Genomic DNA, 26,569 nt, shown 5'->3' on the forward strand with positions numbered 1-26,569 from the left:
TGTTTTAAAAAAAAAAGTTTTTCTGTACGACGTTGGTAAGCGTCTGACTTTGACGGGGGTAAGTATGTTACTTACAATAAAATGCCGCAGAATATTACACGAGAGTTTAGGCATTCCTAAAATATTTTTCTTACGCATGATTTACGTACATTAGTGTTGAACCCACATACTTTCCTAATTTTAAAATTTGCATTATGCTGTGTATTCCATAATGAAAATTAAAGCATTATTTTAATAGAAATAAACAACTATAAACCCTTAACTGACATATCCAAAAACCATTTTTCCATTTTTCAATGAAAAAGAAACGAATTTGCTTAATTGTGATAACTTTATTAAGAAAATAAAAAAAATTGCAATTGCAAAAACTGCAATTTTTTGTATCCACTGGTAAATTTTAGGGATTCTAACTGCTACCTAAAAAAAAATTATTTAGAGTTCGTATTTAAAAAATGAGAAGCATATTTTTGACCTTACTTTTCAACGCTGCATACCATCTTCGTTCAGGCATGATTTTTGCAAATAAATTGTCGACGGTTATCGCACGTTGAGCTCTCCTTCTTTGTTTTTTTAAATATGGACATGTTTTACATCTTCCCCCCTTTTTTCCTAGTTGTGGATCTGGATAAGCGGCAGGCACTGGTTCTTGAATTCCGGAAACTTTAAAAATTAAACCACAAAGTTCTCTCGGTAAACATGAAACATTTATTTGCTGAACTCTGCAAGTCAAATGAGCCCTAATAAGTTCTTGCCCTAAAATAGTTAAAAATGAGCTTCTTTCCATTATTTGAATTCGTTGAACTCCATCAAAAATGACGTTAGCATTTACTTCTGCAATGTCCAAAATGTAAAACCATATTACTTGAGATCATCTACGAGTTTTTTTGCCAGTTTTGTAGCATGCACATTTCTGATCCATTGAGTCCACCCCACCTTTTGCCTGACTGTAAACATTTACAATGTCTGGCTTTCCATGAATCATTATATTGGAATGATGCATACCGATACTAACCACACCACACGATTTTTCTTAGGAACAAAAGATACAACACTCTGGTTTCCTGTAAATACAAACAGAGCAGAATTAGGTGGCCTGTCCTTTTAGGGCTAAAATGCAGAAGGGACCTCCTTTTTATTTTTTTAGAGTTCCAACATGTGGCTTTTTAGTTCCTTTATGAGTTCAAGGGACAAAAACCAATTATCTTCTGTTATGTTTCTATTTTTACCAGATATGAGTGGAATAAGTGTCAACGCATTAGAGTAGAAATCGATAAATTTGGATTTGTTTTGTGTGTATCCATTCCAGTATACAGATCGTGTTATCGTGAGCTACATATTACCCAAAATAATCGCAACACCACTTGGTTGCGGCTTGCAGGCGGCGGAATTTTTCGTTTTTATTTTTTTAACCGGGAGTCAGCAGACCTCACTTTGCTATGTTACTGCACGTTGCATTAATAATTTTTGAGCGTTGTTTTCGTGTTTTTTTCAATATGACTGTTTATACCCCTTCCGAAAGAGTTCAACTAATTAAATGGTTTTATGGAGGCAATTCGGCAGTACAATGTAGAGATTTGTTTTCAGTGACATTTGAGAATAGACCGATTCCTTGCGCAAAAACGGTTTTAAATGTGGTTACAAATTTTGAGACATCTTTTTGTCTTCAAGATTGTAAAAAATGCCACACAATCAAGAACCACCTGTTGAAGTGGTCCAGGATATAGAACGGCGGGAAGAAATGGTTTGCAGTACCCTAGAACTTGATTCGACATGGTCCACTAGAAGTGTTGGAGAGGAACTGGGAATGAGCAATAAAACTGTTGCTCGTATCTGGAAAAAATATGGGTACAAATGTTTCAAGTATTCAAAAACTCAGGAAATATTTCCTGAAGACCAGTGGCGAAGAATGAAATTTTGTGAAACCATGATGGAAAAGGCAAATGAAAACGAATATTTTTTAAAAAATATTTTGTTTTCTGATGAATCTTCTTTTCCGTTACATGGCAAACACAATCCTTCTAGTTCTTCCTGCCATTCAAATCCTACCTGATGTAGACCTGGGATCGGTTTATTTTCAGCAAGATCGTTGTCCTGCTCATAACGCGGCTAGGGTAAAAGAATTTTTAACAAATAGTTTTCCCAACCGCCTTATTAGTGGGACTGGCGATATTAAATTACCTCCTAGATCTCTAGATTTGTCTCCAAATGACTTTTATCTGTGGGGTTACCTTAAGCAGACCATTTACAAGCATGAATTTAGTAGGCCAACAAATTCAGAGGAGTTGCGAAAGTTGCCGAAGGTGCCAATTCCATTTTACCTGAAACTCTTTTGGAGGTGCGAAATAGCTTTTACGATAGGTTAAGTTTTTGTTTAGCGAAAGAAGGCGGTTTATTTGAGCCTTTTATTTAAAAAATGATATGTTGTTAAGTATGTTTATTAGAGTTTTATTTCTGATTTTTTATTATATTTTTATCAGAGTTGATATTTAATTTTTTATTAGAATAACGCTTTAATTTTCATTATGCAAAACACAGCATATTAAACACTTTAAGATTACAATTCTATGCGGGTTTTACACATTGTCATGTCTGTAAAACCCGCATTAGAATAAAAATTTTAAGAATGCCTGGATTTTCGCGTAATATTTTGGGACATTTTGTCGCCAAACGGCACAACTCCCACGAAAGTCAGATGTTTACTAATCCCTTCCTCGGGCAGGCCGGGACGGTGCTCTGCCGCAGGCACTCGTACACGCGCAACGTTGCAACATTTCGCCTCTATGCGGTTTCCTATAAGTAACGAACGAAAACACGATCTGTATATAAAACCATTATTTAGCAAATAATGTGTCTTAGAGTCTACCGAGCACTGCATCGTTAGACCGTATCTGTGTGACTTATTTTTTAGATATTATATAATATATTGTATAATTGGACTGACAATTAGTTATAAATAGTTTATCTCCTTGTGCAATGCGTTCTTCTCTAAAAGCTGGGTCATCAAAACAAAGGCTGGCAAACAAAAAATAAAATTGGTTTAGTGATATGGTGGCTCAAAATATATCACGTACTTATACATTATACTTATACAATTAGTAGCAAATAACGACCTTAGGTCTTTGTCATTGAATTTAAATACCCCAGCTAAGTATAAAAAACCTAAGAATACTTTGCAAATTATATTTAGAAGCCATATTAATTATTCTTTCATTGGTTTTTCTCAAGAATTTCTTGTACCATTTTGTCACTAATAATACATTCCCAAGCATCAACTGGCTTTCTTGGCACAGTAGCTCGAGTTTTTTCAATAATACCAGGTAAATGACTAACTAAATTATGCTTACGTGTACGAGAAGAAGCGGGAAGAGTTTTAGCCCACTTTTTGCCATAAAACGCATCTCTCGAGTAAGCTAAGATTCACTTCACACACGTCCCTGTCTGTTTCGTGATCACTGAATTCACTAGCCTCCTTTCAAAACTCACTGCTACTATCCATCAGATCTTTTGTCTAGATACAACATAGATATAGATTTCAGTTTTGAATGAAAAAAAGCAGTGAGACTAGCAAATAATTGCACGTTTTTGACTCTTTGTTTTGACAGTACGTCAATAATTCAATTCTAATTTTCTCCTGAAAATGTCATCTGAAGGTACCTTTTTTAACTTAATTAGAAACCTTGGAATATTTTCCATCATTTTGGTCAACATTGGCGTACCGACCTTTGTAAAGTAGAGGAAGGTAGTGAAAGTGTAATTATTTAAATGTTTATAACTTTTAAAACACTTATCCGATTTTGCTCAATTTGGGCTTATTTAAAAATGAAATATAAATATTTTTAAATATTGTATCCAGTAATGCGCGAAAGTTCTTAAAAAGACCCACATTGGTGCGTAATTTGTTTATTTATTTAAAACCCGTTTCCTTTATCTCTTTTTTCTTATCATGTTAAATTGCAGTGCATCCTAGTAATAGTGCAATGATGTTCGAAAGCTAGACAATATATAAAAGGGTTTGGCATATCCTAGGCCTATTTATTTTCTTACTTTGACTGCATCCCCAAAATTTAAAAAAATAATTACTTTTTAACTAGTCAGTCGAGACTATTCTTTCTTCTTCTAAAATAAAATAATTGATTATCGACCGTTTTATTTGCAGTATAAACCTGCCAACCCAAACAAAAAGGCAATAAATAGATTAGAAAAAATCAGGTAAAAATTTAGCCAAAAAAATATCCCGAACTTAAAAAAATCAACAGACACGGTTGTTGAACTGCACCACAGAAAGAAGCTAGCGAAGAACACATCTACTCAAAGTCCAACAGTGTTACCTCGGCGACAAAATAGACAAAAAGCATTTACAGAAGCCACAGAGCTCCATCCACCACAGGAAATATGGTAACAGAATATATGAAAAACCACAACTCCAGGAAGTTAGCAGACGAGATCTAGGTAATCTTGCCACAGTTGACGAAAAAGATAACCTAGTTTAAAATACTTAAAGACATTATAGGTTAGACACACTATAAAATGAAAAAGACAAAAGGCCGTGAAATGAAAAAACAAAGTGAAAAAATTCAATTCAACAATTACAGAATAGAAATATAGGTCAGCAGGTAAAATTATGGAGGCATTGCATTCCTCACTAATTAACAAATTCCATACAGTATGATCCGTAGTCACTTGATAATACCAAGAAATGTCCATATATTAATATGGAAATTGTCCACTCAATATAGCCACCAAGGTACAATTTCTTGATCGTTAAAGAATTTTGAAAATTTAATAATATTAGGAGACCTAAATGCTCAAAATCCATTGTGGGGATCAACAAGACAGACAAAACTCGAATCTTATCAGATAAAAATAGTTTTCCATACATATCTATAGCATTAACCGATACAATAATCAACTTAAGAGTGAGCACATTATGTGAGAATCTGATCTTTTGTCTCTAATTTTTTGCTCCGCTTCAAGTTTTTTCTGTGTCAGAGCTTTATTAGACCTAGCCATTTCAAATTACTCGCTTATCCCACTACAAACTACAAACACTTATAGTATAAACGGGTGAATTTGATCTTCGTACCTAACTCTGCCCTACCATGGTACTTAATGGTTAAACTTAATAAAAATTAAATCTTAAAATGAGAGGCTTAAAAACAATAAGTTTAATAATAAGTTAACTTATTATAAAAGCCAGATTGTACTTCTTAAAGAGTTTCTGGTTTGAAAAAATGAAAATGGCACATTCAACAATTTTCTCCTCTAAATTTGTTGGCCTACTAAATTTGTGTTCATAAATGATTTCCTTAAGATAAGCCTAGAAATAAAAGTCATTTGGAGATAAATCTGGCGATCTAGGAGGCCATTTAATATCATCAGTGTCACTAATAAGACGGTTAGGAAAAGTATTTGTCAAAAATTTTTTTGCCATAACCGCATTATAAGTAGGACCGCCATTTAAGTGGAAGGAAGAACTTGTTTTGTCTGATCTTTAATTCCCCACCTTGTATATAGTTTAATTTATAATGCAAAGCTGTTTGTTAATGTAGGTATATTGTTATTTGCATTAAGCTTAGACTATTGTGCTATCAGATGAGCTAATATTTTTTTCTTTTTTTAGGTCAATTTTTAAAATCACTATAAACAAATTTCTTCCAATATCCCTGGAGGTTCATATTTTGTTTTCAGAATCTCATGGGTTATCATTCATCTTAAAACACTATTTTAATATTTATATGACACTGTACTTATTACAGAGTTCTGCATTAAAATTTTCCTCTACTCAGAAATACTAGTAATTTTCTTTAAATAATTTTGCGTTATGCTTCTGCGTAAACAATTCTAAGACGATCGAAAAATGTATACGTAGGAAGAAATTTATAGCCTCTGACTGGGAACCTAAGCTGGATTTCTTTTAAGGCACATATTTTAAAGCCAAAACTATTAAGCATGCACGGCATCCGAGTTCTTCATGTGTTCCATCACAAAATCATCTCAATACTTCAGTATCTATTACTTCCAGTGTTTCAATATAATGTAACAAGTATAGAGCTGAACCTATCTGTGTAAAAAAGCTGAATCTAAGTGTAGAAAGTTGCTGAGTTTATTTGAGCCTAATTGCTCAATGTATTTGATACTTTTTAAGTGTAACTATCTTAAACGTTGCGAATATGTCAGCTGTTTTCCAACATTCGAGAAACATCTCTGTAGAACGAGTGGCGGGTACAACTCACGATATCTCGGGGCGTACGTCAAAAATTAACGAATGTTACAGAACAATGTTATACCTAATAATATACAGAGTAATTCAAAACTACTTTATTAAACTTCTATGGATTATTCAGTGCACTAGTGGATTAACAGTAGAAAACATTGAGTATTGGGACCCATTTCCAGAAAAGTGTCACTACGACACTATGGCCCTAAAATGCGTTAAAATTTAGAAAGACGATGTATCGCCTTAATAGGATTTAATGCGTTTAATTTCTACTTTTTGTACTTTTGTTGACTGTTTAAATCTGTGGTTTACCCTGCCTAAACTAAAAATTTAAAATAGCTTTATGATTTATTGAAACGAAGTCTAATTTTTGTCGTTTAAATTTCAAATACGAGAATTTCACTAATTTATCTCATTATATTATAAGGGTTCTATAAACCAATTATATACGCTATATAAGATCTATATGGGGGAGAAACTCTTCGCTATCCGCTAGCGCCAATTAGCGCAATATATTTGCCACGTATAACTCTTTCCTTAATTGGGAGAAATATTGGCAACAGAAAACTTAATTAGAAATATAAAGTTACTCTGGTTCTACTACAGGGTTTTATTGATTTTATCCTCATCAGAACTAAAAATACAAACTTTGTTTTGCGACAAGTTATTTTATCGTGCCAGTAAAGTACAGCTTCGTTTTGAAAATATTCCGACTGTTCCCTGCTGAATTTTTGTTGCTCGCTATGTATAGTGATTTTTTTGGTTATTGATTTCTAATAAATAATAATAAATAAATACGTCTTTATTGTTTACGCGGCGAAGTGCACCATATATATATAGATAGATGGAGCGCTGCGTCCGTTCTGCTATCATCGGCAAATTTTCGAACCGCGAAAATTTCGTTAGTTTATCTGTTAGTAGGGCAGAGTTAGGTACGCATAGGATGAAAATTCGCCCGTTTATACTATAAGTGTTTGTAGTTTGTAGTGGGATTAGCGAGTTATTTGAAATGGCTGGGTCTAATAAAGTACAAGAGCTCTAACACAGAAAGAATTTAAAGCGGAGCGAAGAAAATTAGATAAGCTTACTCCAGAGATGCGTTCTTATGGCAAAAATAGCTACAAGTGGGCAAAAACTCTTCCCGCTTTTTTTCGTACACGTAAGCATAATTTAATTATTCATTTACCTGATATTATTGAGAAGCTCGAGTTACTATGCCAAAAAAGCCAGTTAATGCTTGGGAATGTCTTATTAGTGATAAAATAGTACAAGAAATTCTCAATAAAAACCAATGAAAGATTGACTAGTATAGCCCCTAAATATAATTTGCAACATTTATCATGTAAATATACCAATCATTTAGACATGATTGAATTGAAGGTATTTCTAGGCTTATTATACTTAGCTGGGGTATTTAAATCCAATGATGAGGACCTAAGGTCGTTAATTGCTACTAATGGTATTGGCTATGATATATTTCGAGCCCATTTGAACTTAACCGATTTTATTTTTTGCTTGTCTTTGTCTTGATCACCCAGCTTTTAGACAAGTACGCATTGCTCACGGAGATAAACTGGCAGCTATATCTAATATTTTTAGTATGTTTACAACTAATTGTCAGTCCAATTATACATGTGGTGAATATCTTACAGCAGATAACATGCTTATTCCATTTATAGGCGTATGCCAAATTGGGATATATCTAAAAAATAAGCTACTCAGATGCACACATTATCTGCTAAATAGTTTTATAAACACTGAAAAAGATACACACAAAGCAAACCCAAAAAAAATTATTGGTTACTATTCTAGACGCTTTGACACTTCTCCTCCCCATATCTGGTACAAATAGAAACCTAACAAGAGATTTATTTTTTAAATTGTCAATTGAGCTCATAACGGAACTAAAAATCCACAAGGTTACGTACCTTGGAGCTTTAAAAAAAACAAAAAGGAGATCCCTTCTGTATTTCAGCCCTAAAAGGGCAGGCCACCTAATTTTGCTCTGTTTGTATTTACAGGAAGCCAGAGTGTTGTATCTTTTGTTCCTAAGAAAAATCGTGTGGTGTGGGTAGTATCGGTATGCATTATTCCAATATAATGATTCATGGAAAGCCAGACATTGTAAATGTTTACAGTCAGACAAAAGGTGGGGTGGACTCAATGGATCAGAAATGTGCATGCTACAAACTGGCAAAAGAACTCGTAGATGATCTCAAGTAATATGGGTTTACATTTTGGACATTGCAGAAGTAAATGCTAACGTAATTTTTGATGGAGTTCAACAATTTCAAATAATGGAAAGAAGCCCATTTTTAACTATTCTAGGGCAAGAACTTATTAAGGATCATTTGACTTGCAGACTTCAGCAAATAAATTTTTCATGTTTACCGAGAGAACTTCGTGGTTTAATTTTTAAAGTTTCCGGAATTCAAGAACCAGTGCCTGCCGCTAATCCAGATCCACAACTAGGAAAAAAGGGGGGAAGATGTAAAACATGTCCATATTTAAAAAAGCAAAGAAGGAGAGCTCAACGTGCGATAATTGTCAACAATTTATTTGCAAAAATCATGCCTGCACGAATATGGTATGCATAAGTTGCGTTGAAAAGTAAGGTCAAAACATGCTTCTCATTTTTTAAATACGAACTCTAAATAAATTTTAAATTTATATATATACATATATATATATATATATATATATATATATATATATATATATATATATATATATATATATATATATATATATATATATATATATATATATATATATATATATATATATATATATATATATATATATATATATTGTATATACTGAGTTCACACCATTACAGCCATAGTCTGCTCAGGCTATTCTTAAAAACGGATAGTGAACTACTACATAAATCAATATTATGAGGGTTTAAGACACTTACAAAAATAAAATTAAAACGTTAGTTAACTCACGATGAAAAAAAAGGAAAATAAAAAAGGTAATTTAGTGGACTGTAAACACTTAATGAGATTAACTAAAAACTTGGAAAACGCTGTTGTGAGACCTTACCTTTTATTATCGGTGGCCGAGATTTACGAATTATCTACACTTTCACGCTAGCGATTTTTCGGTGTTGAGTCGCGACTCTAAACTGTTTGACGATTAGAGCTCGAATTAGACTCGAGCTGTTTAAGGCCTCAAAACGAGGAGTTGAAATTCAAGAAAAAAAAATTAAATTATTTAAACAAATGAAATACTTCCTTAACAAGGTGAGTCAACCAAAGGCATTAAATTTAACTAAAGAAAAAATACCTAGTGCTAAAAGAACATGAATTAATATGAAGTAAACAAACTAAATGAAAATTAAATGAAAACTTAACAATAGGAGAATGACGGCCATATTTAGTTCTGTGCATAGGACATGATAAAGGTCAAAATTTCGTAGAGTTCTATTTGGAACATTAAAACCCACTTTAGAAAGAAGGTCAGGAGCATTAATCATGTCATTAACCAGCTTAAAGACAAAACAATTAAGGATTTAAATAAATCCTTAAATGCAGTGAATATTTTTTTAACTATTTTTAAATACTTCAGTTGAGCTAAAATAATTAAGACCAAATTTATAAAAAACAAAAAGTGTATTCCCGATCAAAAAATATCCATATTTCCACGGGTTTGAATCCACTCAAACGGTATTTGATTTAGAACCTGAGATTTAAAGTAACTTACATTATTGTTTTTGTTTCTTTTTATTATGAAGTCCTTTATAGACAACACTTAACTGTGTATATTATTCAAGCGAAGCAGCTTTTAACTACACTACTAAAGAAAATAAATTAATGTTTATCATTCAAAATGTCCACAAGAAAATTAAATAAACTTTCGAAGTAGACCCGTCGAAAACATTAATAGATATCAGCTCAAAGCGCACGAGTTTTCAAGGCCGATGATGCAAAGCAGGCAAATGATCAGGCGGGTGGAGCGATATTTTTTATTTTTAAAAATTGACATGCCTGATACGTAGAAAGTTGTGTATTGCAAAAATAAGTAATTAGCCAAAAACTTAATTTTTTGGCTGAAGTCATTCCACCGCCCCACTCCTTTCATTCTAATTTCTTGAATATTGTCCTTGGGGCGGTAGAAAGACAATGTAATAATTTTTGTTCATAACAAAAAAAAAATTGTAATATCATAATACATCTTTTCCCCAGTCAGCCTTTTGGTAAAAAAAATAATTAATACAAAACATTATTTCGCACATGGCATGAGCGGCCATTAATCGGTACTTATACTAATCCGAAGCTTAGTTGTCCTTTGTTACAAGCACAACGCCAATCGATTGTCGGTCGATATCGGTAGAACTCGTATTATACCCCGACTCTGGTTAATGGTTATTGCGTTCCCGATCCCGAGTTTAGTTTTATCACGCTAGTAGGCGACGTACCCACGTGCATTTGTTTTCTGTTTGTGCAATTGAATGTCTAATTTTTGGTGCACCAAAAGACTTGGTTTGTTCGGTTTTACCTACTTTTTTCGATGTAATAAAGTATTTTTTATGGATTCGACATAACTTGGAGGAAAGTCAAGTTATTCGCAATTTTCTTGTATCCGAAACTTCAGAAGTTGTCGCTCAAAAAATAGAAGAGATTTGGAAATCTGCGTCTGTACCAACAGTAAGTCATCAGAGAATTGTGGCGCTAATTAAAGAGTACCACAAAAAAAGAAAAGATCTCCTGAAGCCATACCGACAAAGAAAAGACGTTCCTTCGTATATAAGTCCAAAATTGAAAATTTTGTAAGGGATAGCCAACGTTTATTTGACGTTGCCGCATGCAAATGTGTTGACTTTCAAAAGTGTTTATGTTTAAAATCAAATAAGGTAAGAGTATGGGTAATTAATGTTTGTTTGTATTTGTGATTCTTCAAATGTCAATATTTGTAGGTTCCTCTAAATGAACGCCCAATCCTGCAAGATCAGAGGTCGGATAGAAAAATGATGATTGGGTCTGTTGATTTTAAGGCTGTTCGACATCAACAAAAAAGAGAAAATAGGAGTCAAAAAGACAACATAGCGGAAAAGCCGAAACCGTGCACATCTTTTGACAGCAGTGATAATTTGCTGCTTGAAGGTCAACCTGATTTCGAAAGTGAGCAAGGTAAATATGATAACGATGAAGACAATCTTTCTCCCGAACTGCCACTATTTTCTGATAATCCAAGTATGTCAAACAGCAATCGTAATACTAGCAGCCTTTGCGTGTTAGCAAATACGTTAGACAGATACGCGGTGTCAGACAGAGCAGGTGCAGCGATAGCTTCAGCCGTGCGTGAAGATTATGGAATTATTAGTAGCCAAGACTCCCAGAACATCATTGATCGTCATAAAGTCAGACGTGCAAGACAAGAGCTACAAAAATCTTCAAAGATAGGTCTGTTGCGGGGTTTGTACTTCGATGAACGTAAAGACAAAACATTAATATTTACGGACAATAGAAAAAGGACAGTAGTCAAGGAACATATAACTTTAATACAAGAACCAGGTTCAAACTATATCGGTCATCTTTCCCCTATTTCTGGAACTGCCTTAAGCATTTTGAATTCTTTGACTGAATTCTTAAATAACTCCGCAATTTCGCTCGACAGTTTAAAAGCGGTTGGTTGCGACGGAACAAACATCAGTGTAGGATTACTCGAAAAAAATACTAAGCGAACCCTGCAATGGTTTATTTGCCAGTTGCATGCGAATGAGCTTCCTCTGCGACATATACTGCAACACCTTGACAGTGAAACAACTGGACCTCGAGCATTTCGTGGACCTATAGGAAAGCTGTTAAACGATTGCGAAAAACTACCAAGCGTAGAATTTTCTATAATAGCGTGTGAATTACCTGATATTAATACTAACTTAGAGTTAAGTACAGATTAAAAATATCTTTATGAAATGTGTTTAGCTATTAAAAATGGTTACTGCTCCAAATCTCTCTTAAAACGTGACCCAGGCCGACTAGTCCATTCCCGATGGTTGACTACTGCAAACAGACTATTACGTTTATATGTAAGCACCGCAAATCCAACTCAAAACTTAATTACATTAGTAACATTCATGATTTAAGTGTATGGCCCTATGTGATTTTTTATTAAAACGAAGCTTTCATGCATTCATAGCGCGAAACATATTTTCAAAACCATTCAATTATGCAATTATTTGTCAGATGACTTAAAAAAAATCATTTACAAAGTGATTAATAGGAATGGTTTTTTTGGATACCCGAAAAATATAATATTGTCTATGTTGTGGGATGATCGGAGATATATAAGGCAGCTAGTTTATTGCAGAATTTTGAAGGCTAGGGCTAAAACACATCATAGTCAATGAAGACAACGAAATTTTGTCGTTCCAGATTTTAATTTTTAAGGTTCAGATTACAGAGGGGATATCAGTAAAAACTAGATAAAAAGAAAAAAAAACCTCTTACTCCCAAGCACATCTTTACCCAAGTCAGGCATTTTGATTTTCAAAAAAAAATTTTAAGTCCTATACTGTCGCTCCACCCCCTAGTGATAACTGTCCGCACACGCGTTTGGCAAAAAAAAAGAGTACATTTTCGTCCATAAGATTGCGCATCTTCTCAAATATTCAATCAACGTTATTACTTTTATTAAAATCACCATTATGTTAATATTTTTATATGTTTGTACGTGATTTTACAGACTTTCAGTTTGAAATCTCAAAATAAAACTGAGTCGAAGGAGAGTAATTTGAGAAATTTCTCTAAGATTTACCTACTTCCGTGCTATTCTGCGTGTTCATAGGGAGCATAAACCTCATGAATATATATCCTGAAGCAATAAAAGCCAAGACGAGCATGTTATAAAGACAATATAATCAACTTGGTCTTATCGCACGCGCTCCCTTGTTCCTACGTTTACCACGATCGTATAAAATTATCAGAAAACGACCGAAATTCCAAAGGAATTTCTAATGCTCCTATGGATCGTATGATAATTAGACTTAAATTGTTTAAATGGAATCCCCTGTTAAACGTTTAGCTTTAAGTTTTAGGTGGAAGCAACATTTTTAAATCTAGGGTTAATAGAGTTGTGAAAAAATATTGCCATTGCCGTAAGTCTCAAAAATTATCCCAAATTGTCAATCAAAGTTAAAATTGATTGAAGAGTTGATAAAAAATGAATTGAGTCTTTTCTGGTTTTAAGAGAATATGGCTACAAGCGATAAATAAATAACATCTAGTTTGTTAAATCTGTCGCTGTTTCTTGCATTCTAGTTTCCAATCATTGCAATCTTCAGGCTTCAGTCGTGACAAGTGCGCTATTACAAACTTATTGTATCAGAGTGCTCTGTTAAGTGCTCTGGAGAGGGGTGAACAAGTGGATGTAATATAAACAGACTTTTCCAAGGCATTTGACAGTGTTAACCATAGCTTATTACTAGAAAAATTGAGACTTTTTGGCTTTTCAGATTGTTTGGTGGTCTGGTTTGCGAGTTTTCTTTCTGACAGATTTCAGCAGGTTCAAATTGGTGATGCTAGGTCACACCTGATCAGTCTGGGGTTCCACAGGGTGGTCATTATTCTCTTGTTTAATATTTATATTAATGATATTTTGGTTTGCTTTGAAAATAGTAATTTTTTGTTATTTGCCGACGATTTAAAGTTTTATAGGATGATCAGTTCAGAACAAGACATGGTTCTCTTGCAAGATGATCTGAATAGATTGTATGAATAGTGTGTTGGTAATAGTTTGGATTTAAATGTTTTGGTAAAAGTTTGGATTAAAATAAATTTTCTACAAAAAAAAAACAAACAGGTAATTTCCTCCTATACTATTGATAATGTTAATCTTAGGTGCACTGAAGTAGTAAAGTTATCTTTTTGGATAAATAATTGAATTTTAATACTCATGTGAATACTATTATAACTAAAGCATCTAAGTTCCTTGGTTTCGTCCTGCGCAATTGAAAAGACCTGTCGGTTAATACTTGCAATAGGTTGTACAAGTCACTTGTTGTCTCTTTGTTGGAGTATGGATCAATAATTTGGTCTCCTCTTTACATGAATAATTGTATGGCACTGAAGAGAGTTCAAAATAAATTTCTATGATTCTGCCTTTATAAACTTCACATTCCAGTTCCTAATGACCATTGTTATGATGAAGCAATGAACTTGCTGAATATGCAAAATTTACTTAAGAGACGCACTGAGAACAATTTGATGTCTGTTTATAAACTATTGAATGGCCTTGTGATTTGTCCCAAACTACTTAATAAAATTCCATTGATTATTCCACACCGTAATCTGAGGGTAAATAGATTGTTTTCTTTGCCTCATCATCGTACCAACTATGTTATGTACTCGCCTGTCGAATGAACCTTGAGGCCAGTAAACTCTACTGGAATTGAAGTTTTGGGAATTTGTAGTATTTTATTTTTTTTGGTATAAATTTGGTTAATGATTAATAATTTGAATTACATTTTATCATCGTCATTAATAATAATATATTTTTCTATAACATTACATACATTTACATTAATATGTTTTTTTAGCTAATTTTGCATTGATAATTGTTCAGATTTTAAGAGATTATTATTACTACTTGTAAAACAGCTTAATTAAGGTGGTATTAGGATTAAATCTAATAATTATTTTTAATTAGTAATTAGTGGTTAGGTAGTCCAGCTTTTATTCTTCAGAAATATATATATATTTTTTTTGTAATGGGTTTATCCCATGTATTGATTAAATAAATAAATAAATCTTTTCAATCCCGTGGTTGTAGACTTTAGACTTCTATCCTTCACTGCACTGTTTACTTCTTCTCTCTACGAACTTTTTTATCCACTCTTTTTCCCGCTGTTAGTGGGGACTCACTATAAGATTCGGTATGATTGGCCATCGTTGATCATTCATCCTTTCGGCGTCATATCATTTTAGCCTTTTGTATTTTATATTTAATTATTTTTTTATTTTTATATTTTATTAACGGATACTTCACGGCTGCTTGAATTGTAACCCCATTGTAGAAGCTATAGACGAATCTTATATCTTTATATTGATGATGTGACAAGTTTTGCAGGATTAGGAATTAGGATTAGGATTAAGAATAATAGAATTTGACAGTAACAAAATTAGATCCCATTTATCATAAATCATTTGTTATAAGTTATATTCATATTCATATTCGTTGTAAGAGGAAAAAAATGGCAACGCCAACCAGCAGTTTTTCTGACAGGCCTTTTTACAATACATGCATACTTTTACAGAGTTTTATGTAAATTTTTGAGTTCTGAATACATACCTAAAGCTTGATATTTTCTCATATGTCGCATCGTTGTTTAATACGACAATTTTTTCTTGGTTTTAAAGTGTATAAACAGTGATGGAGTGTCCATTGCCATTTTTTGAACAGATTTTAAATTTTGATGGTTTCTGCTCAGGTCCCGCTAGTAAACGTCATTATTACTTTTATATATTTTCACTTTATTCATTGTACTTAAGTATTTTAGTTATCTTTTCAGTTCTGTTAGTTTACTTATTACTTGTCTTTGAGGACGAAGTCAAAGTATAAACCTTCCTGTTTCCTTTCAAAGTTGTTTGCAGCAGAAATGTTCTTTTCGCACTAAGGATTGTAATATCTACTTCTAGGTATTTGAAGTTCATAATTAATTTAATGATTTGGTCGCTTGCTGCTAGTTTAAAGCTATTTGGCCTTTTGAATATAATTATAACACAGTAATTGTGTCATCTCGAAATAGCTATAATACATTGTACTGCGGTGTTTTAGAATCTTTACCTAGTAATCGTTGTAGACAGCCTTTATCCTCTAGTATGATATAGTTCAGTTCAGAGATCTATAAGAATCTTTGATGTACCGCAAATAGTCCGTGTGCCGGTGTTGCTTGTATTGTCACATGACATGCATGTTTAAATCGCAAAATTTTATGTGGAAAGAGTCATAAAGTAATATTCTAAGCGATATTTAATAATTTCATTAAATAAATAAATGTTTTAAGCATTTTTTTAAGAATTTATACATTTGATTCGTAAAATTTGACTACATGCGCCCACGTACTATTTTGTTAAACGCCTGACCTTAGTCACAGCCACTCAAGCGTGAAAAGTTGCACAGGTCCGGCCATAAAATTTATTTGTATTTAAAACTTTATTATTCGGGATTTTTGGGTTTAGTTTTATTAAGTTAGAAATTCAGGATAGTTGATAGCAAGATAATATTTAATTTAAATATAAGATTTAAGTACGTTAAATGAGTTTAACCCAAAATTTTAATTTCATAAGTTTAGTTTTTAGCGCCATCAGTCCCTTATAACAAGTCAAGTCTCTTTGCTTTGCAATATGTCAAGTTAGAATAATGTATTGACTACTGACTACTGTTAACCCACTGCATAGCTTTCATCAAATAGTATTAAACAATTTTAACACTACTTTTCCTGTTGTCAATATTGAGAAACGATATAGAAAACCTTGGTATACTAAGGGTTTACGAGTATCTGGAAAAATATGCGCTCCCTTTTTTACATTAGGAAATACGCTATGAACAATGCAACATTTTTAAATTATTATAACAGATACCGCAAGATTTACAGAAACTCAATCAGAATGGCTAAGTGGACCTACTTTCAAAGGAGGATAAATAATTCCTCCAACAGAGCAAAAGAGTCTTGGAAAATTTTAAATGAGCTTAGGGGCAAAAATAATGTCTTGGTTATTCCAAGTACCTTAGATTCCAATGTCCTCAATTCCTTCTACTATGATATTGCTAGTAACCTTGCAGCCAATCTCTCACAAAAAATAGATTCCAGGAGCTATCTCAGCAATGTGGTAGTAGCCGAATCTTTCTTTTTTGCCCCCATAAGTATAGAAGAGCTTAAACAGTAAATGGTTAATATTAAGAATAAGAGTTCATTAGGTTGGGATGGGCTTTCTCTTAAAATATTTTCTGTTTTACCTCTTGTTGCTTTGCAAGTCTTGGCCGAGTCAATTACCTTTTCATTTGTGTCTGAAGTTTTCCCAGAGTGCTCAAAAAGAGCAATGATTGTTCCTCTTTATAAGGGTGGCGATCGCGACTGTCCTTCTAACTTTAGACCTATAGCATTATTGCCTACTTTAGCCAAGATAGTGGAACGGCTCGTTAAGGTGAGAATGGTTTCATTTTTAAATAGGTTTGGCCTATTGAGTCTTCAGCAGTTTGGCTTTCGTGAGTCTGTGAGCACAAATGATGCTATCTTTCGCTTTCTAGAGCACCTGTACAACCGACTGAATGTTGGTGAAGTTGCAGCAGCGGTATTCTGTGACTTGTCCAAGGCATTTGACTGCATGAGTCACAGAGTGCTGCTGATGAAACTGGAGCTCTATGGTTTCAGGGGAACTGCCCTTGAGTGGTTTCGTTCCTACTTATCAAATCGTGTCCAGGCTGTCAAATTTAATGGTGGTATGTCTAAGGAACTTAATATAAATGTGGGTGTTCCGCAAGGATCAGTACTTGGTCCTTTACTTTTTCTCATTTATGTGAACGATCTGCCACAACTGCAGGTAACTGGCAAATTTACATTGTTTGCCGATGATACCACCATCCTCTGGCACGACTCTAATGTTTCTCAAATAGAGGCCAATATACGTGCAGATTTGTTAAAAATAAAAGACTGGTGTGATGCAAATTTTTTGACATTTAATGTTTCCAAAATAAATATCCTTAATTTTAAATATAATACAAATGATATATGTTTAAATAATGAAGCCATCACCATGCCACCGTTCAGTAAGTTTTTGGGTCTTTCCATAGACAAGTTCCTTAAATTTAAAGACCATATTGTGAATGTATTTAGAAAAGTCTCATCAGGCTGCTACGCCCTAAGGGTTATTGCCACCAGTCTTAATTTCTCCATCGCCAGATCTGCATACTTCGCGATTATCGAGTGGCACCTTCGATATGGAATTTGCTTTTGGGGTTCATGTTCAAATTCACTTTTTAGTTCAGTGTTTGTACTAAAGAAAAGGGCCATTAGATATCTATGTGGGGCCAAGCCTCGTGACTCATGTCGCCCGCTTTTTGTAAGTCATAATATTTTAACCCTGTGTTGTATCTTTATTTTGGAAACAGTTTGCTTAGTTTTTAGAAAATATAAACAGGAACTCCACTTAGGAAGCCACTATAATACGCGACAAAATTATTTGTTAAGGCTACCCATTCCTCATTTTGAATTTGTCCGTAGCTCTATCATATATGGAGATAGAAAGCTGTTTAATAAACTTCCACTAGAAATTTAGCATTTAAGTATTTTTTAAAGTTTTATATAATTTTATTTTATTTTAATTTAGTTTCTCGTTTTTATTCCTTTAATGTATAGTCTATTGGCTTTGTCTACAACTTCTATGTTTATATTGACAATAAAGCGTTTTTGAGTTTGATGAGAGAATAGGTGATCCGAATTACTTACTACGAAGGCCTATTTATTCTGTGGATTAAGGCATTAAATAGTTACTTTTTGACACAAAAGTGTAAAATATTTTGGTTTGTCTTCAAATTTTATATATTCCCTTTTTTGGGAATATACTTATATGTTTTTAATTAATACACATTATAATATATTATTATAATAATATACTCATGAAAACCCCCCATCTCTATATTTAGTACCAACTTCTTTTGATAAAAAGTAATTATGTAGTCAGAAAATTGGAAGTGTATTTTTCAAAATAAACTTTTACATTAAAAATCATCTAGCTGTCTATACTTTATGCATTTAAAAGACACAAGTTTTACTTATAAAAAAAAAACACTTTTCATCCTGAATGTAATATTTATTAATTTGTTTGCCTCGTATTTAGTTATTATGCATATTAGGAGAGATTAGATAAAAATTAACAAAAATAAATGCTTATACTAAAAACTAAAAATCTTATACAAAACACTACATTTTAAGTATACTGGATCCTAAAACTACAGTGAGGATACTAAATACTTTTATAAATTTACCCACTCTTTTGAATCTGGCCCAAAAAGTTAATACAATTTTTTAAATTCTGTTTTTTTGCCATTGTTCTTTAACAGTTTCTTCCATTAAGGAAGGAAACAGTTTCTCTATTGCCCTTGGTAGTAAGCTGTAAAAACACAAAATATTAGACTGGTTTTCTTAATAAAAACAGTGTTTTTCTTACCATATCAAAAAAGAGATTTTCCAGAGAATGGTGGAAGAAGCAGTCTTTATTGTGTCACTGAAGGACAAACAGGGGCAGTAAGCTGAAAAAAACAAAATTTTAAACTTGTTTTATTAATAAAAATATGGTTTTCTTACTATGGCAAAAAAGGCACTTTTTTCCCAGAGAATGGAAATCATATATCAATCATAAATGTATCATATCATGTTTCGGCTAAATAATATATGGATCTTTCTTCCTCCCAAATTTTTTTAATTTTCCTCAAATATTCTATACACCACCTGACAATTCCATTACAGCAGCTCTTTTGTTAACCATCTTATGCTTAAATCCAAGTTTTATCAGGTATCTCCGCAAGGTTGAGACTGAGAAATGTTTGTCCCTTGCCGATAAGATGTCTCTGTTTTTGTATTTAGAATACACACCTTTCCTTGGCAATTTGGCAATATCCGTGTCAAGTCCCTTTGATTGTCCTGCATCTTTTCTTTTTATTCTGTCTTTAATCTTTTTTTTTACAGGCATATTGTACTATAGGGAACCCCTGTTAAAAACGCTGTTTTTTGCAAAGCACTACAATCATTTGTGAACTGAGGATCATTCCTTAGATTGTTATAGATATTTAGATAAACTTGTTTGGCGTCTGTACTTAAACAATTACGTTTTAAAACTGCTTGATTTCCTCTGTAGCTTCTACTTCCCTTGCTTCTTTTTGCTTCCTCAACACTAGAAAATGAACTGTCAGAACTATGTTAGTCTAAATCACTGTCCAGATCACTCTTATTGTTTTTATCACAAATGTTATTGTCTTTCTTGTACACCCACGGTCTCCATAAGCCGGCACAAACTCTTTTTTCCTATTTTCCCAGGGTCGAAACATTTTAAGTTCTTTAGGTATAATACCAAAACAAATCCACAAACACAAATAAAAACACACACTTCCTCACAGTAAAAACTGCAAAAAATTTAGACGAATACAGGTCAAATTCTAAATTCTTTACTTTCATAAACGTGTAAAAGCATAACCGGCAAAACACATCAAATAATAACCTCAGATGGCCCCCCTCCCAACTATTAAAGGTGATAGACCCACCCAATAACTATTTTAAAGGCGATAGACTCATCCTTAAAGATCTCTTTAAAAACACATCGAAAGTAATACAAAAACAGCCCAAAAATTTATTTGGGTACGGCCCCGTAATTCTTAAAATCAGTGGGATAGAGAGAGATACACAATCACTTGCACAGCCTAAAGTAAAAATCGCCAGAACGCAGGTGTTTTATCTTTGTTTCACAGTATACTAACAACCAGTATGTTATCTCTCCCCGTTTCCATTCATAAATCGACGACGGTCTCAAAAACCTTGAAGACCGCACCGACACATGGGCGGCGTGCATCGTGCAATAATAAAATTTAAATATTAATTTTTTAGATTATGGTTTTTCGGCAACTGGCAAAATTTTGTTTACCAATATTATTACTTATTATAAATTGTTTATAAATAAAAATAAAATTAATATAAACATTATTATGGAAAGCCATGTTAATAGGAAAATTGAAAATTAGCATCCAAAATAAATTTCTTAATAATAGCACAGGATATATAGCTAGCTATTTGTTCTGTAATAGTGGGTAAACTTTCAATAAAAAAAAATTGTTGTTACACTGAATATTAGATATATTTTAGAAGATTTAATTTAAAAGGCATATATAATATTTGACAAAGTTAAATAAAATAAAAAAAAAACACTTGCCTGCAATAGTTATATTTTTTAGAATTGCTCTTAATATTACTTCTATTATGTATTTACCCTAGATGATATACTATATGTCAACATCAGAAATAAGGAAAATAATTATAAAAAAACACCTTTTTTAATATTTATTGTAATTCGGATCACATCGGATTGCTGATTATTTTAAAATCAGGTAAGAAATAAGCGCAGAAAAAATAAAAACGAAAATTGACAGTTTTGGATTTTTTCGAATATGTTCCGAATCATTAGGATTTTTAATTTTTTAATCAGCATTAGGGTTCTTATGTTGGATACCCGGTAAAGGGTAAAAATAGAAAAAAGAAACAAGAAAATAAACAAGGTATTTTTAAGTAAAATGCAATGGGGTACAGTGTAATAATAATTTTAAAATTATAATTATAAAACTCACGCAATCAAATATAAATGCTTCTCGCAACAAATAACATACACAAAAATAAAAGACGGCAAATGTATCTCTCCGCTGCTAACCACGTCACTGATCATAGGCAAGAGCCGACGGGTGAAATATTTCGGATGAAGCGCGAGGTCAACGAAATTTCGGCGCGTGGAGCATTGAGATAACCTACTGGTTGTTATAGTATACTGTGTTTGTTTAATAGACTGGCTAAAAAGAGGTGACAAGTCTGTGAGTACTGGAAGTGTTTAAAATATTTTGTAAGATGCTTGGATTTTAGTCCGCGGTCAATTTTTTGATATTATTTTCTTGTGATATTATTTTCTTTCTAAAAATTGACATTTTCGAAAGAAAAATAAAAAATAGTATAAAACATGGGGTTTTACGTATATTTAAAATGATTTCATAGATAGGCAATATAAAATTTTGCCATTTAAACATATATATCATGCAACAATAAATATGACATAGGCGCACGGACTAGTTAGTGCGGCATCTGCGACACATCAAAGATTCTAATAGATCTCTTAACCACATATTGGCAGATCTGTCACACAAAGCCAAAAAGTGTCAAGTCTGTTTGAATATCTATTACAGCTCATCTATCACTATATTGGAGAAGAATGCTCGGTTACGTTTTTTTAAATTAATTGATTTTTATATTGTATTGGTATTGATGCTAAATAGTTGTTTGGATAATCCCAGGATCTATATTGATATTTTTCATATTTATTTGCCTTACAGCGCCTTTGACTTGACAATCCATTCTTACAATATGTGTTCGCCACTGTGTCTAAATTTTTCATCGACAGTGAAATTAAGGTAAATTTTTCATCGCTTAAAAATTCTGACAAATTTATAATTAAATGTAGGTTAAAATCAAATAAATATCAGTTTTACTTTTTACACGCTTAATTAAAAATCTGATTTTTTTTAACCCTGAAGTGTGCTTTACGTAACTCCCTTACGCACGTTAGTAGATTTGTTTTTCTCTGAAAATATTAACAATTTTTAAATTATATTATTTTTCCATAGTTTAATTGACCTTATCCATATAATTTATAGTTTTCGAAATCCCAGTGGTTTGAATATGGACAGCCAGTAAACTGTATACATAGGTCGCATTCAAAAACTCGAAATAAATGTAGATACTTATCTGCTAAGATTTTATCTATATAGACCGAAAATGCGATAACCTGTGCCTCATAAACATAACGCCAAGCATAATATGATAATAACTAACAGGTCCAACCCTTTTCAAATCAGCCGGTGCGTAAAACAGGCATTCAAAGGCAACAGCCCGTACGACCCTTATCTGTCCCTCTAATGACGGGACATGGGGTGCATTTGACAGTGACATTTGTTGCATATAACTCCGCTCCATTCGAGATTCCATTCTTGATTGTGTGGAAATAATGGAGCCGCGCCACAATGCCGTAACTCTACCGGATCTCGCTCCTTCTCTCCATGGATATTTCCGGACCCTGGGATAAGGATAAAGGAAGATTTGGGCCGACAATAATTTTACTGGGTGAGTTAGGATATTTTCGGGTAGGCAAACCGAGCTATAAGATCCATCTTATACGGAGCATAAATATTTTTATATTTATTTTTGTCACGTAAACAGTTTTTTGCGTACTTGGACACAAAGGAAAATAAGAATATAACTAAAAAATATAAAATACTGGAAATGTTTTCTGTTTTTATAATTATATTTAATATTATTCATACAATAATAAACGTCTTTTTGATGACTAATTCTAACAGACGGCAAGATCTTGCACAGCTTTCTAATCGTCCAACTAAAGATATTTGTAACTAATAATATTTTTTAATTAAAATAAATGATAAGAAACTAATACAAAAAAACGTAGTACAAGGCGAAGATAAGCCTAATAAAAATGTTAAGATTGCCTAGTTTTTGGCGTTTTGTAAACGATGCTTGGGTATATCGTCTGGAACAAGCGATGTATCTTTCTCCTTATTTAATACCTAAATAATGTATCACCATCTTTATTTAAAGGTATCTGGTTCAGTTTCTCAAAACCGAATTATTGTGAATTGTCTGTCTGTGTTTATAATAGAATCATAATATTGAGTTGTTGACAGAATAATATATTTTTACTATATAAACCCTTTATAATTACAAACCCTCACAAAATCATTAATATTTTGATTTTTATAGATGGTTGTACCTGTTAATGTGGAAACACTGTATGTACATGGAAGGAAAGTAAAACTCGTAATAGTAAAAATAGAAAAAAATAAGTGTTTTTAACCGAATTTGTTAAGTAAATACAAGCAAAAATTAAAATGAATATCATGATTTTCATGGTATAAGTATTTATAAGATTCAAAATTATCAGAATGATAAAACAAATATTTTAAAGTGCATGCATCTATTCCAAGTTGATTGAAACTTTGTCTCATTTTAGGTGAGGATTATTTTCTTTCATACATTTTAACGAAATTCTTAAAGAAGTACTAGAAAAATCACAGATCTAACGCAACGATCTTAAATTCTTACCTATATGTAACTTTCCATTTTGTATTTTTGTAAACATAACCTCTCAAGAACTTTAATTGTTTTGTTTCTCTACAGTTGGCACAACTAAAATTTGTCAGAGTGACCAACATCGAAAGGACACAATCACGCAAAATGGCGGCCCCCTAGTAGTGGTCATTTACTTTTCATTGAATTGGTAGTCCAGGTATATTTGGACGGTGTTATGCAAGAACCGTTTAACCCACAAATTGCTAAAAAATAACATGTTTCTCGCAAAACGCAGCTTAGATGACGATTAACGAAAAGCAAAAATGGTTTAACCAACCAGACACCCCTAGTGCCACCTAGGTAACAATGTGTTAACTCACAAACCGAGTATCAGCCGGTAAAGAATTTTGCATAAATGGTTTAACCCACATATGTGTAATAGACCACTTTTAAAAAACGATTAATACCGAATACGTTAAAATTTAGTTTGCGTAAATTTTATTTAAGAGAAAGAAGTTTAGGGCTTAAAAGATCTTAGATATGTTAAAGGCTGACTTCCCAGCCCTATTGATAATGATCAGAGGTATTTAATATCTGAAAATCAAGTTTCGACAGATCTACCATCAACTAGTATGGACCCGTATGGTACCTTATCTGAAAGTGACACTGACATACCAATGTAAGGTTTAAGCTAGACTATTTATGTTTAAAAATATAGTACTTTATCCATCAAGGGACTAAAGTGTAACTTTTTATCCCGCGGCGAAACTAGGAAGACTTAAATTCTTTTACTTTATAGGCAAGGCAATAACAAGCTACACTTACATCTACAGAAGGATTATCCTAAAGGCAAACTCTAAACAACAAATACCTTAGAGAAGCACTTAGTAATAATTAAAGCTTAAGTGATCCCTTTGCTATCTTCCAGGATATATAAAATTAAATCCCCATATTGCCTTGCAGTTTATGTAGGTCAGTTAGATGGAAAAATTTCTCTCAGCTTCAACGAGCACAAACAATAATTTATAAAGTATAGCGATTTAATAACATCAAAATCGACTTGCGTTAATCACTTGCTTAGTGAAAAACATTCCTTTCCATCAGAAGAGGGCATTTAATTTTTGCAAACTTGCGACAAGAGTAAAAAATTAGATCTTTTAAAAGCTGTAATAATTAGTAAAGTCCTAAAAAGTTAGAGGACCGTAAGTGACCAATAACCATTGAGCTCACATTTGATTTTTAACAACTTAGTCGAGTAAGCTTCTATTTTTTTATTTTATTTTTGTCCTGCTCATATTGTCAACATACCTATGACTATATTATGCTCGTAAACTTTATTAGATATTGCTTGTCTTGTGAAGTAAACTGTTGTTATTGAGTAGTTTGTTTAGATTTATGCGCTGTTAAATTATGTGTGTTTTATAGATGTTTCAAATTATACCGTTTGTTTGAACTTAAATATCTTTTTTTTTATTTACAAATTATGATAATCATAAGTGTTTGTGCTATTATTGTGCAGTAAGTATTTTTATTTTAGTTTTCCAATGTATACGGGAGATTCAGTTTTTCTTTTCAATTATTTGTCTGGTGATGCCCGTAATGTATGTCACCATTTGATTAAGTTTTAATTAGCTTATCACAATAAGCTGTGATAATGCCCGTATGGTTAGAGAGTGCTTCGAAAATGCTTCTAACGGCAATATTATTGGTCTACAGTACCGGATACTTTGGCCAGCCAGGTTACCTGATCTTTCACCGAATGACTTCTTTTTATTTATTTATTTATTTATTTATTTACACCACATAAACAGATTACAAAATCCAATTATTTAGTGGGAAAAATATCATAATTAGAACTTAAAATTAACTATCCAAATACAAAACTAACGTTAGAGTTAAAACCTGCGAGCGTCATTTAAATAATTTTATGATTTTTAATAAGTTAAATAAATTCAAAATAGTCCAAAATAATCAAAATAAATAATAATAATAAAATAAATACCTTGTAAAACAACTGGGCGCTTGGGCGATTCCAAAGTAGAGATGGTGACGTGTAGACCTGAAATAATAAAAGTAACCTGAGCACACTTATTCCCTTAAAATTAATTAATTAAAAAGAAGTTAAGCAAAACTCATTAATATGAAAAATATGAATTAATATGTTTTAAACTTGATCAGTGATTTTACTTTTACGATAACCATTTAATTCATGTTCACCAACATTTAACCACTTTACTTTAATATACCAAAATTCATTATTCACCAATTTATTACTTTTATCCGATTGTTAAATGTCCCAGTAACGACAACGTACGAACGTGAGCACTACATTACTCACAAACCGAAGCCAAAATGCTACAAAAAACATTATCATAAAACATGAGATTGAGACAGCAATCTCCGATCTAGACCACTTGGCGATAACACACTTTGTACTGAGAAGTGCAATGGACACCAAAACGCGAGGGTCCTCTCCAAATACAAAGCCTTGTTAAATACAACGAGTTGTGCAATGG

General features: G+C 32.6%; 2 protein-coding genes and 1 long non-coding RNA gene across 7 annotated transcripts in view; 2 read left to right on the plus strand and 1 right to left on the minus strand.

Moving 5' to 3' along the window:
• Positions 1-26,569, plus strand: part of LOC126736543 (uncharacterized) — a 736,497-nt gene that overhangs the window by 50,623 nt on the left and 659,305 nt on the right. The window lies entirely within an intron of this gene.
• Positions 316-3,580, minus strand: LOC126736547 (uncharacterized). Its single transcript, XR_007660692.1, has 4 exons — positions 3,345-3,580; positions 830-1,061; positions 478-753; positions 316-417 (listed from the first exon to the last, which is right to left on the minus strand). It is a non-coding gene; the product is annotated as an uncharacterized LOC126736547 (long non-coding RNA).
• LOC126736540 (uncharacterized) lies at positions 10,502-12,127 on the plus strand. The gene is made up of 2 exons (XM_050440936.1): positions 10,502-11,075; positions 11,139-12,127. Exon 2 carries the CDS (start codon positions 11,190-11,192, stop codon positions 12,120-12,122), a length of 933 nt encoding a protein of 310 aa, XP_050296893.1. The 5' UTR covers positions 10,502-11,075; positions 11,139-11,189; the 3' UTR covers positions 12,123-12,127.

The sequence above is a fragment of the Anthonomus grandis genome, chromosome 5 (genome assembly GCF_022605725.1).
Source record: "Anthonomus grandis grandis chromosome 5, icAntGran1.3, whole genome shotgun sequence".
Classification (NCBI taxonomy): domain Eukaryota; kingdom Metazoa; phylum Arthropoda; class Insecta; order Coleoptera; family Curculionidae; genus Anthonomus; species Anthonomus grandis.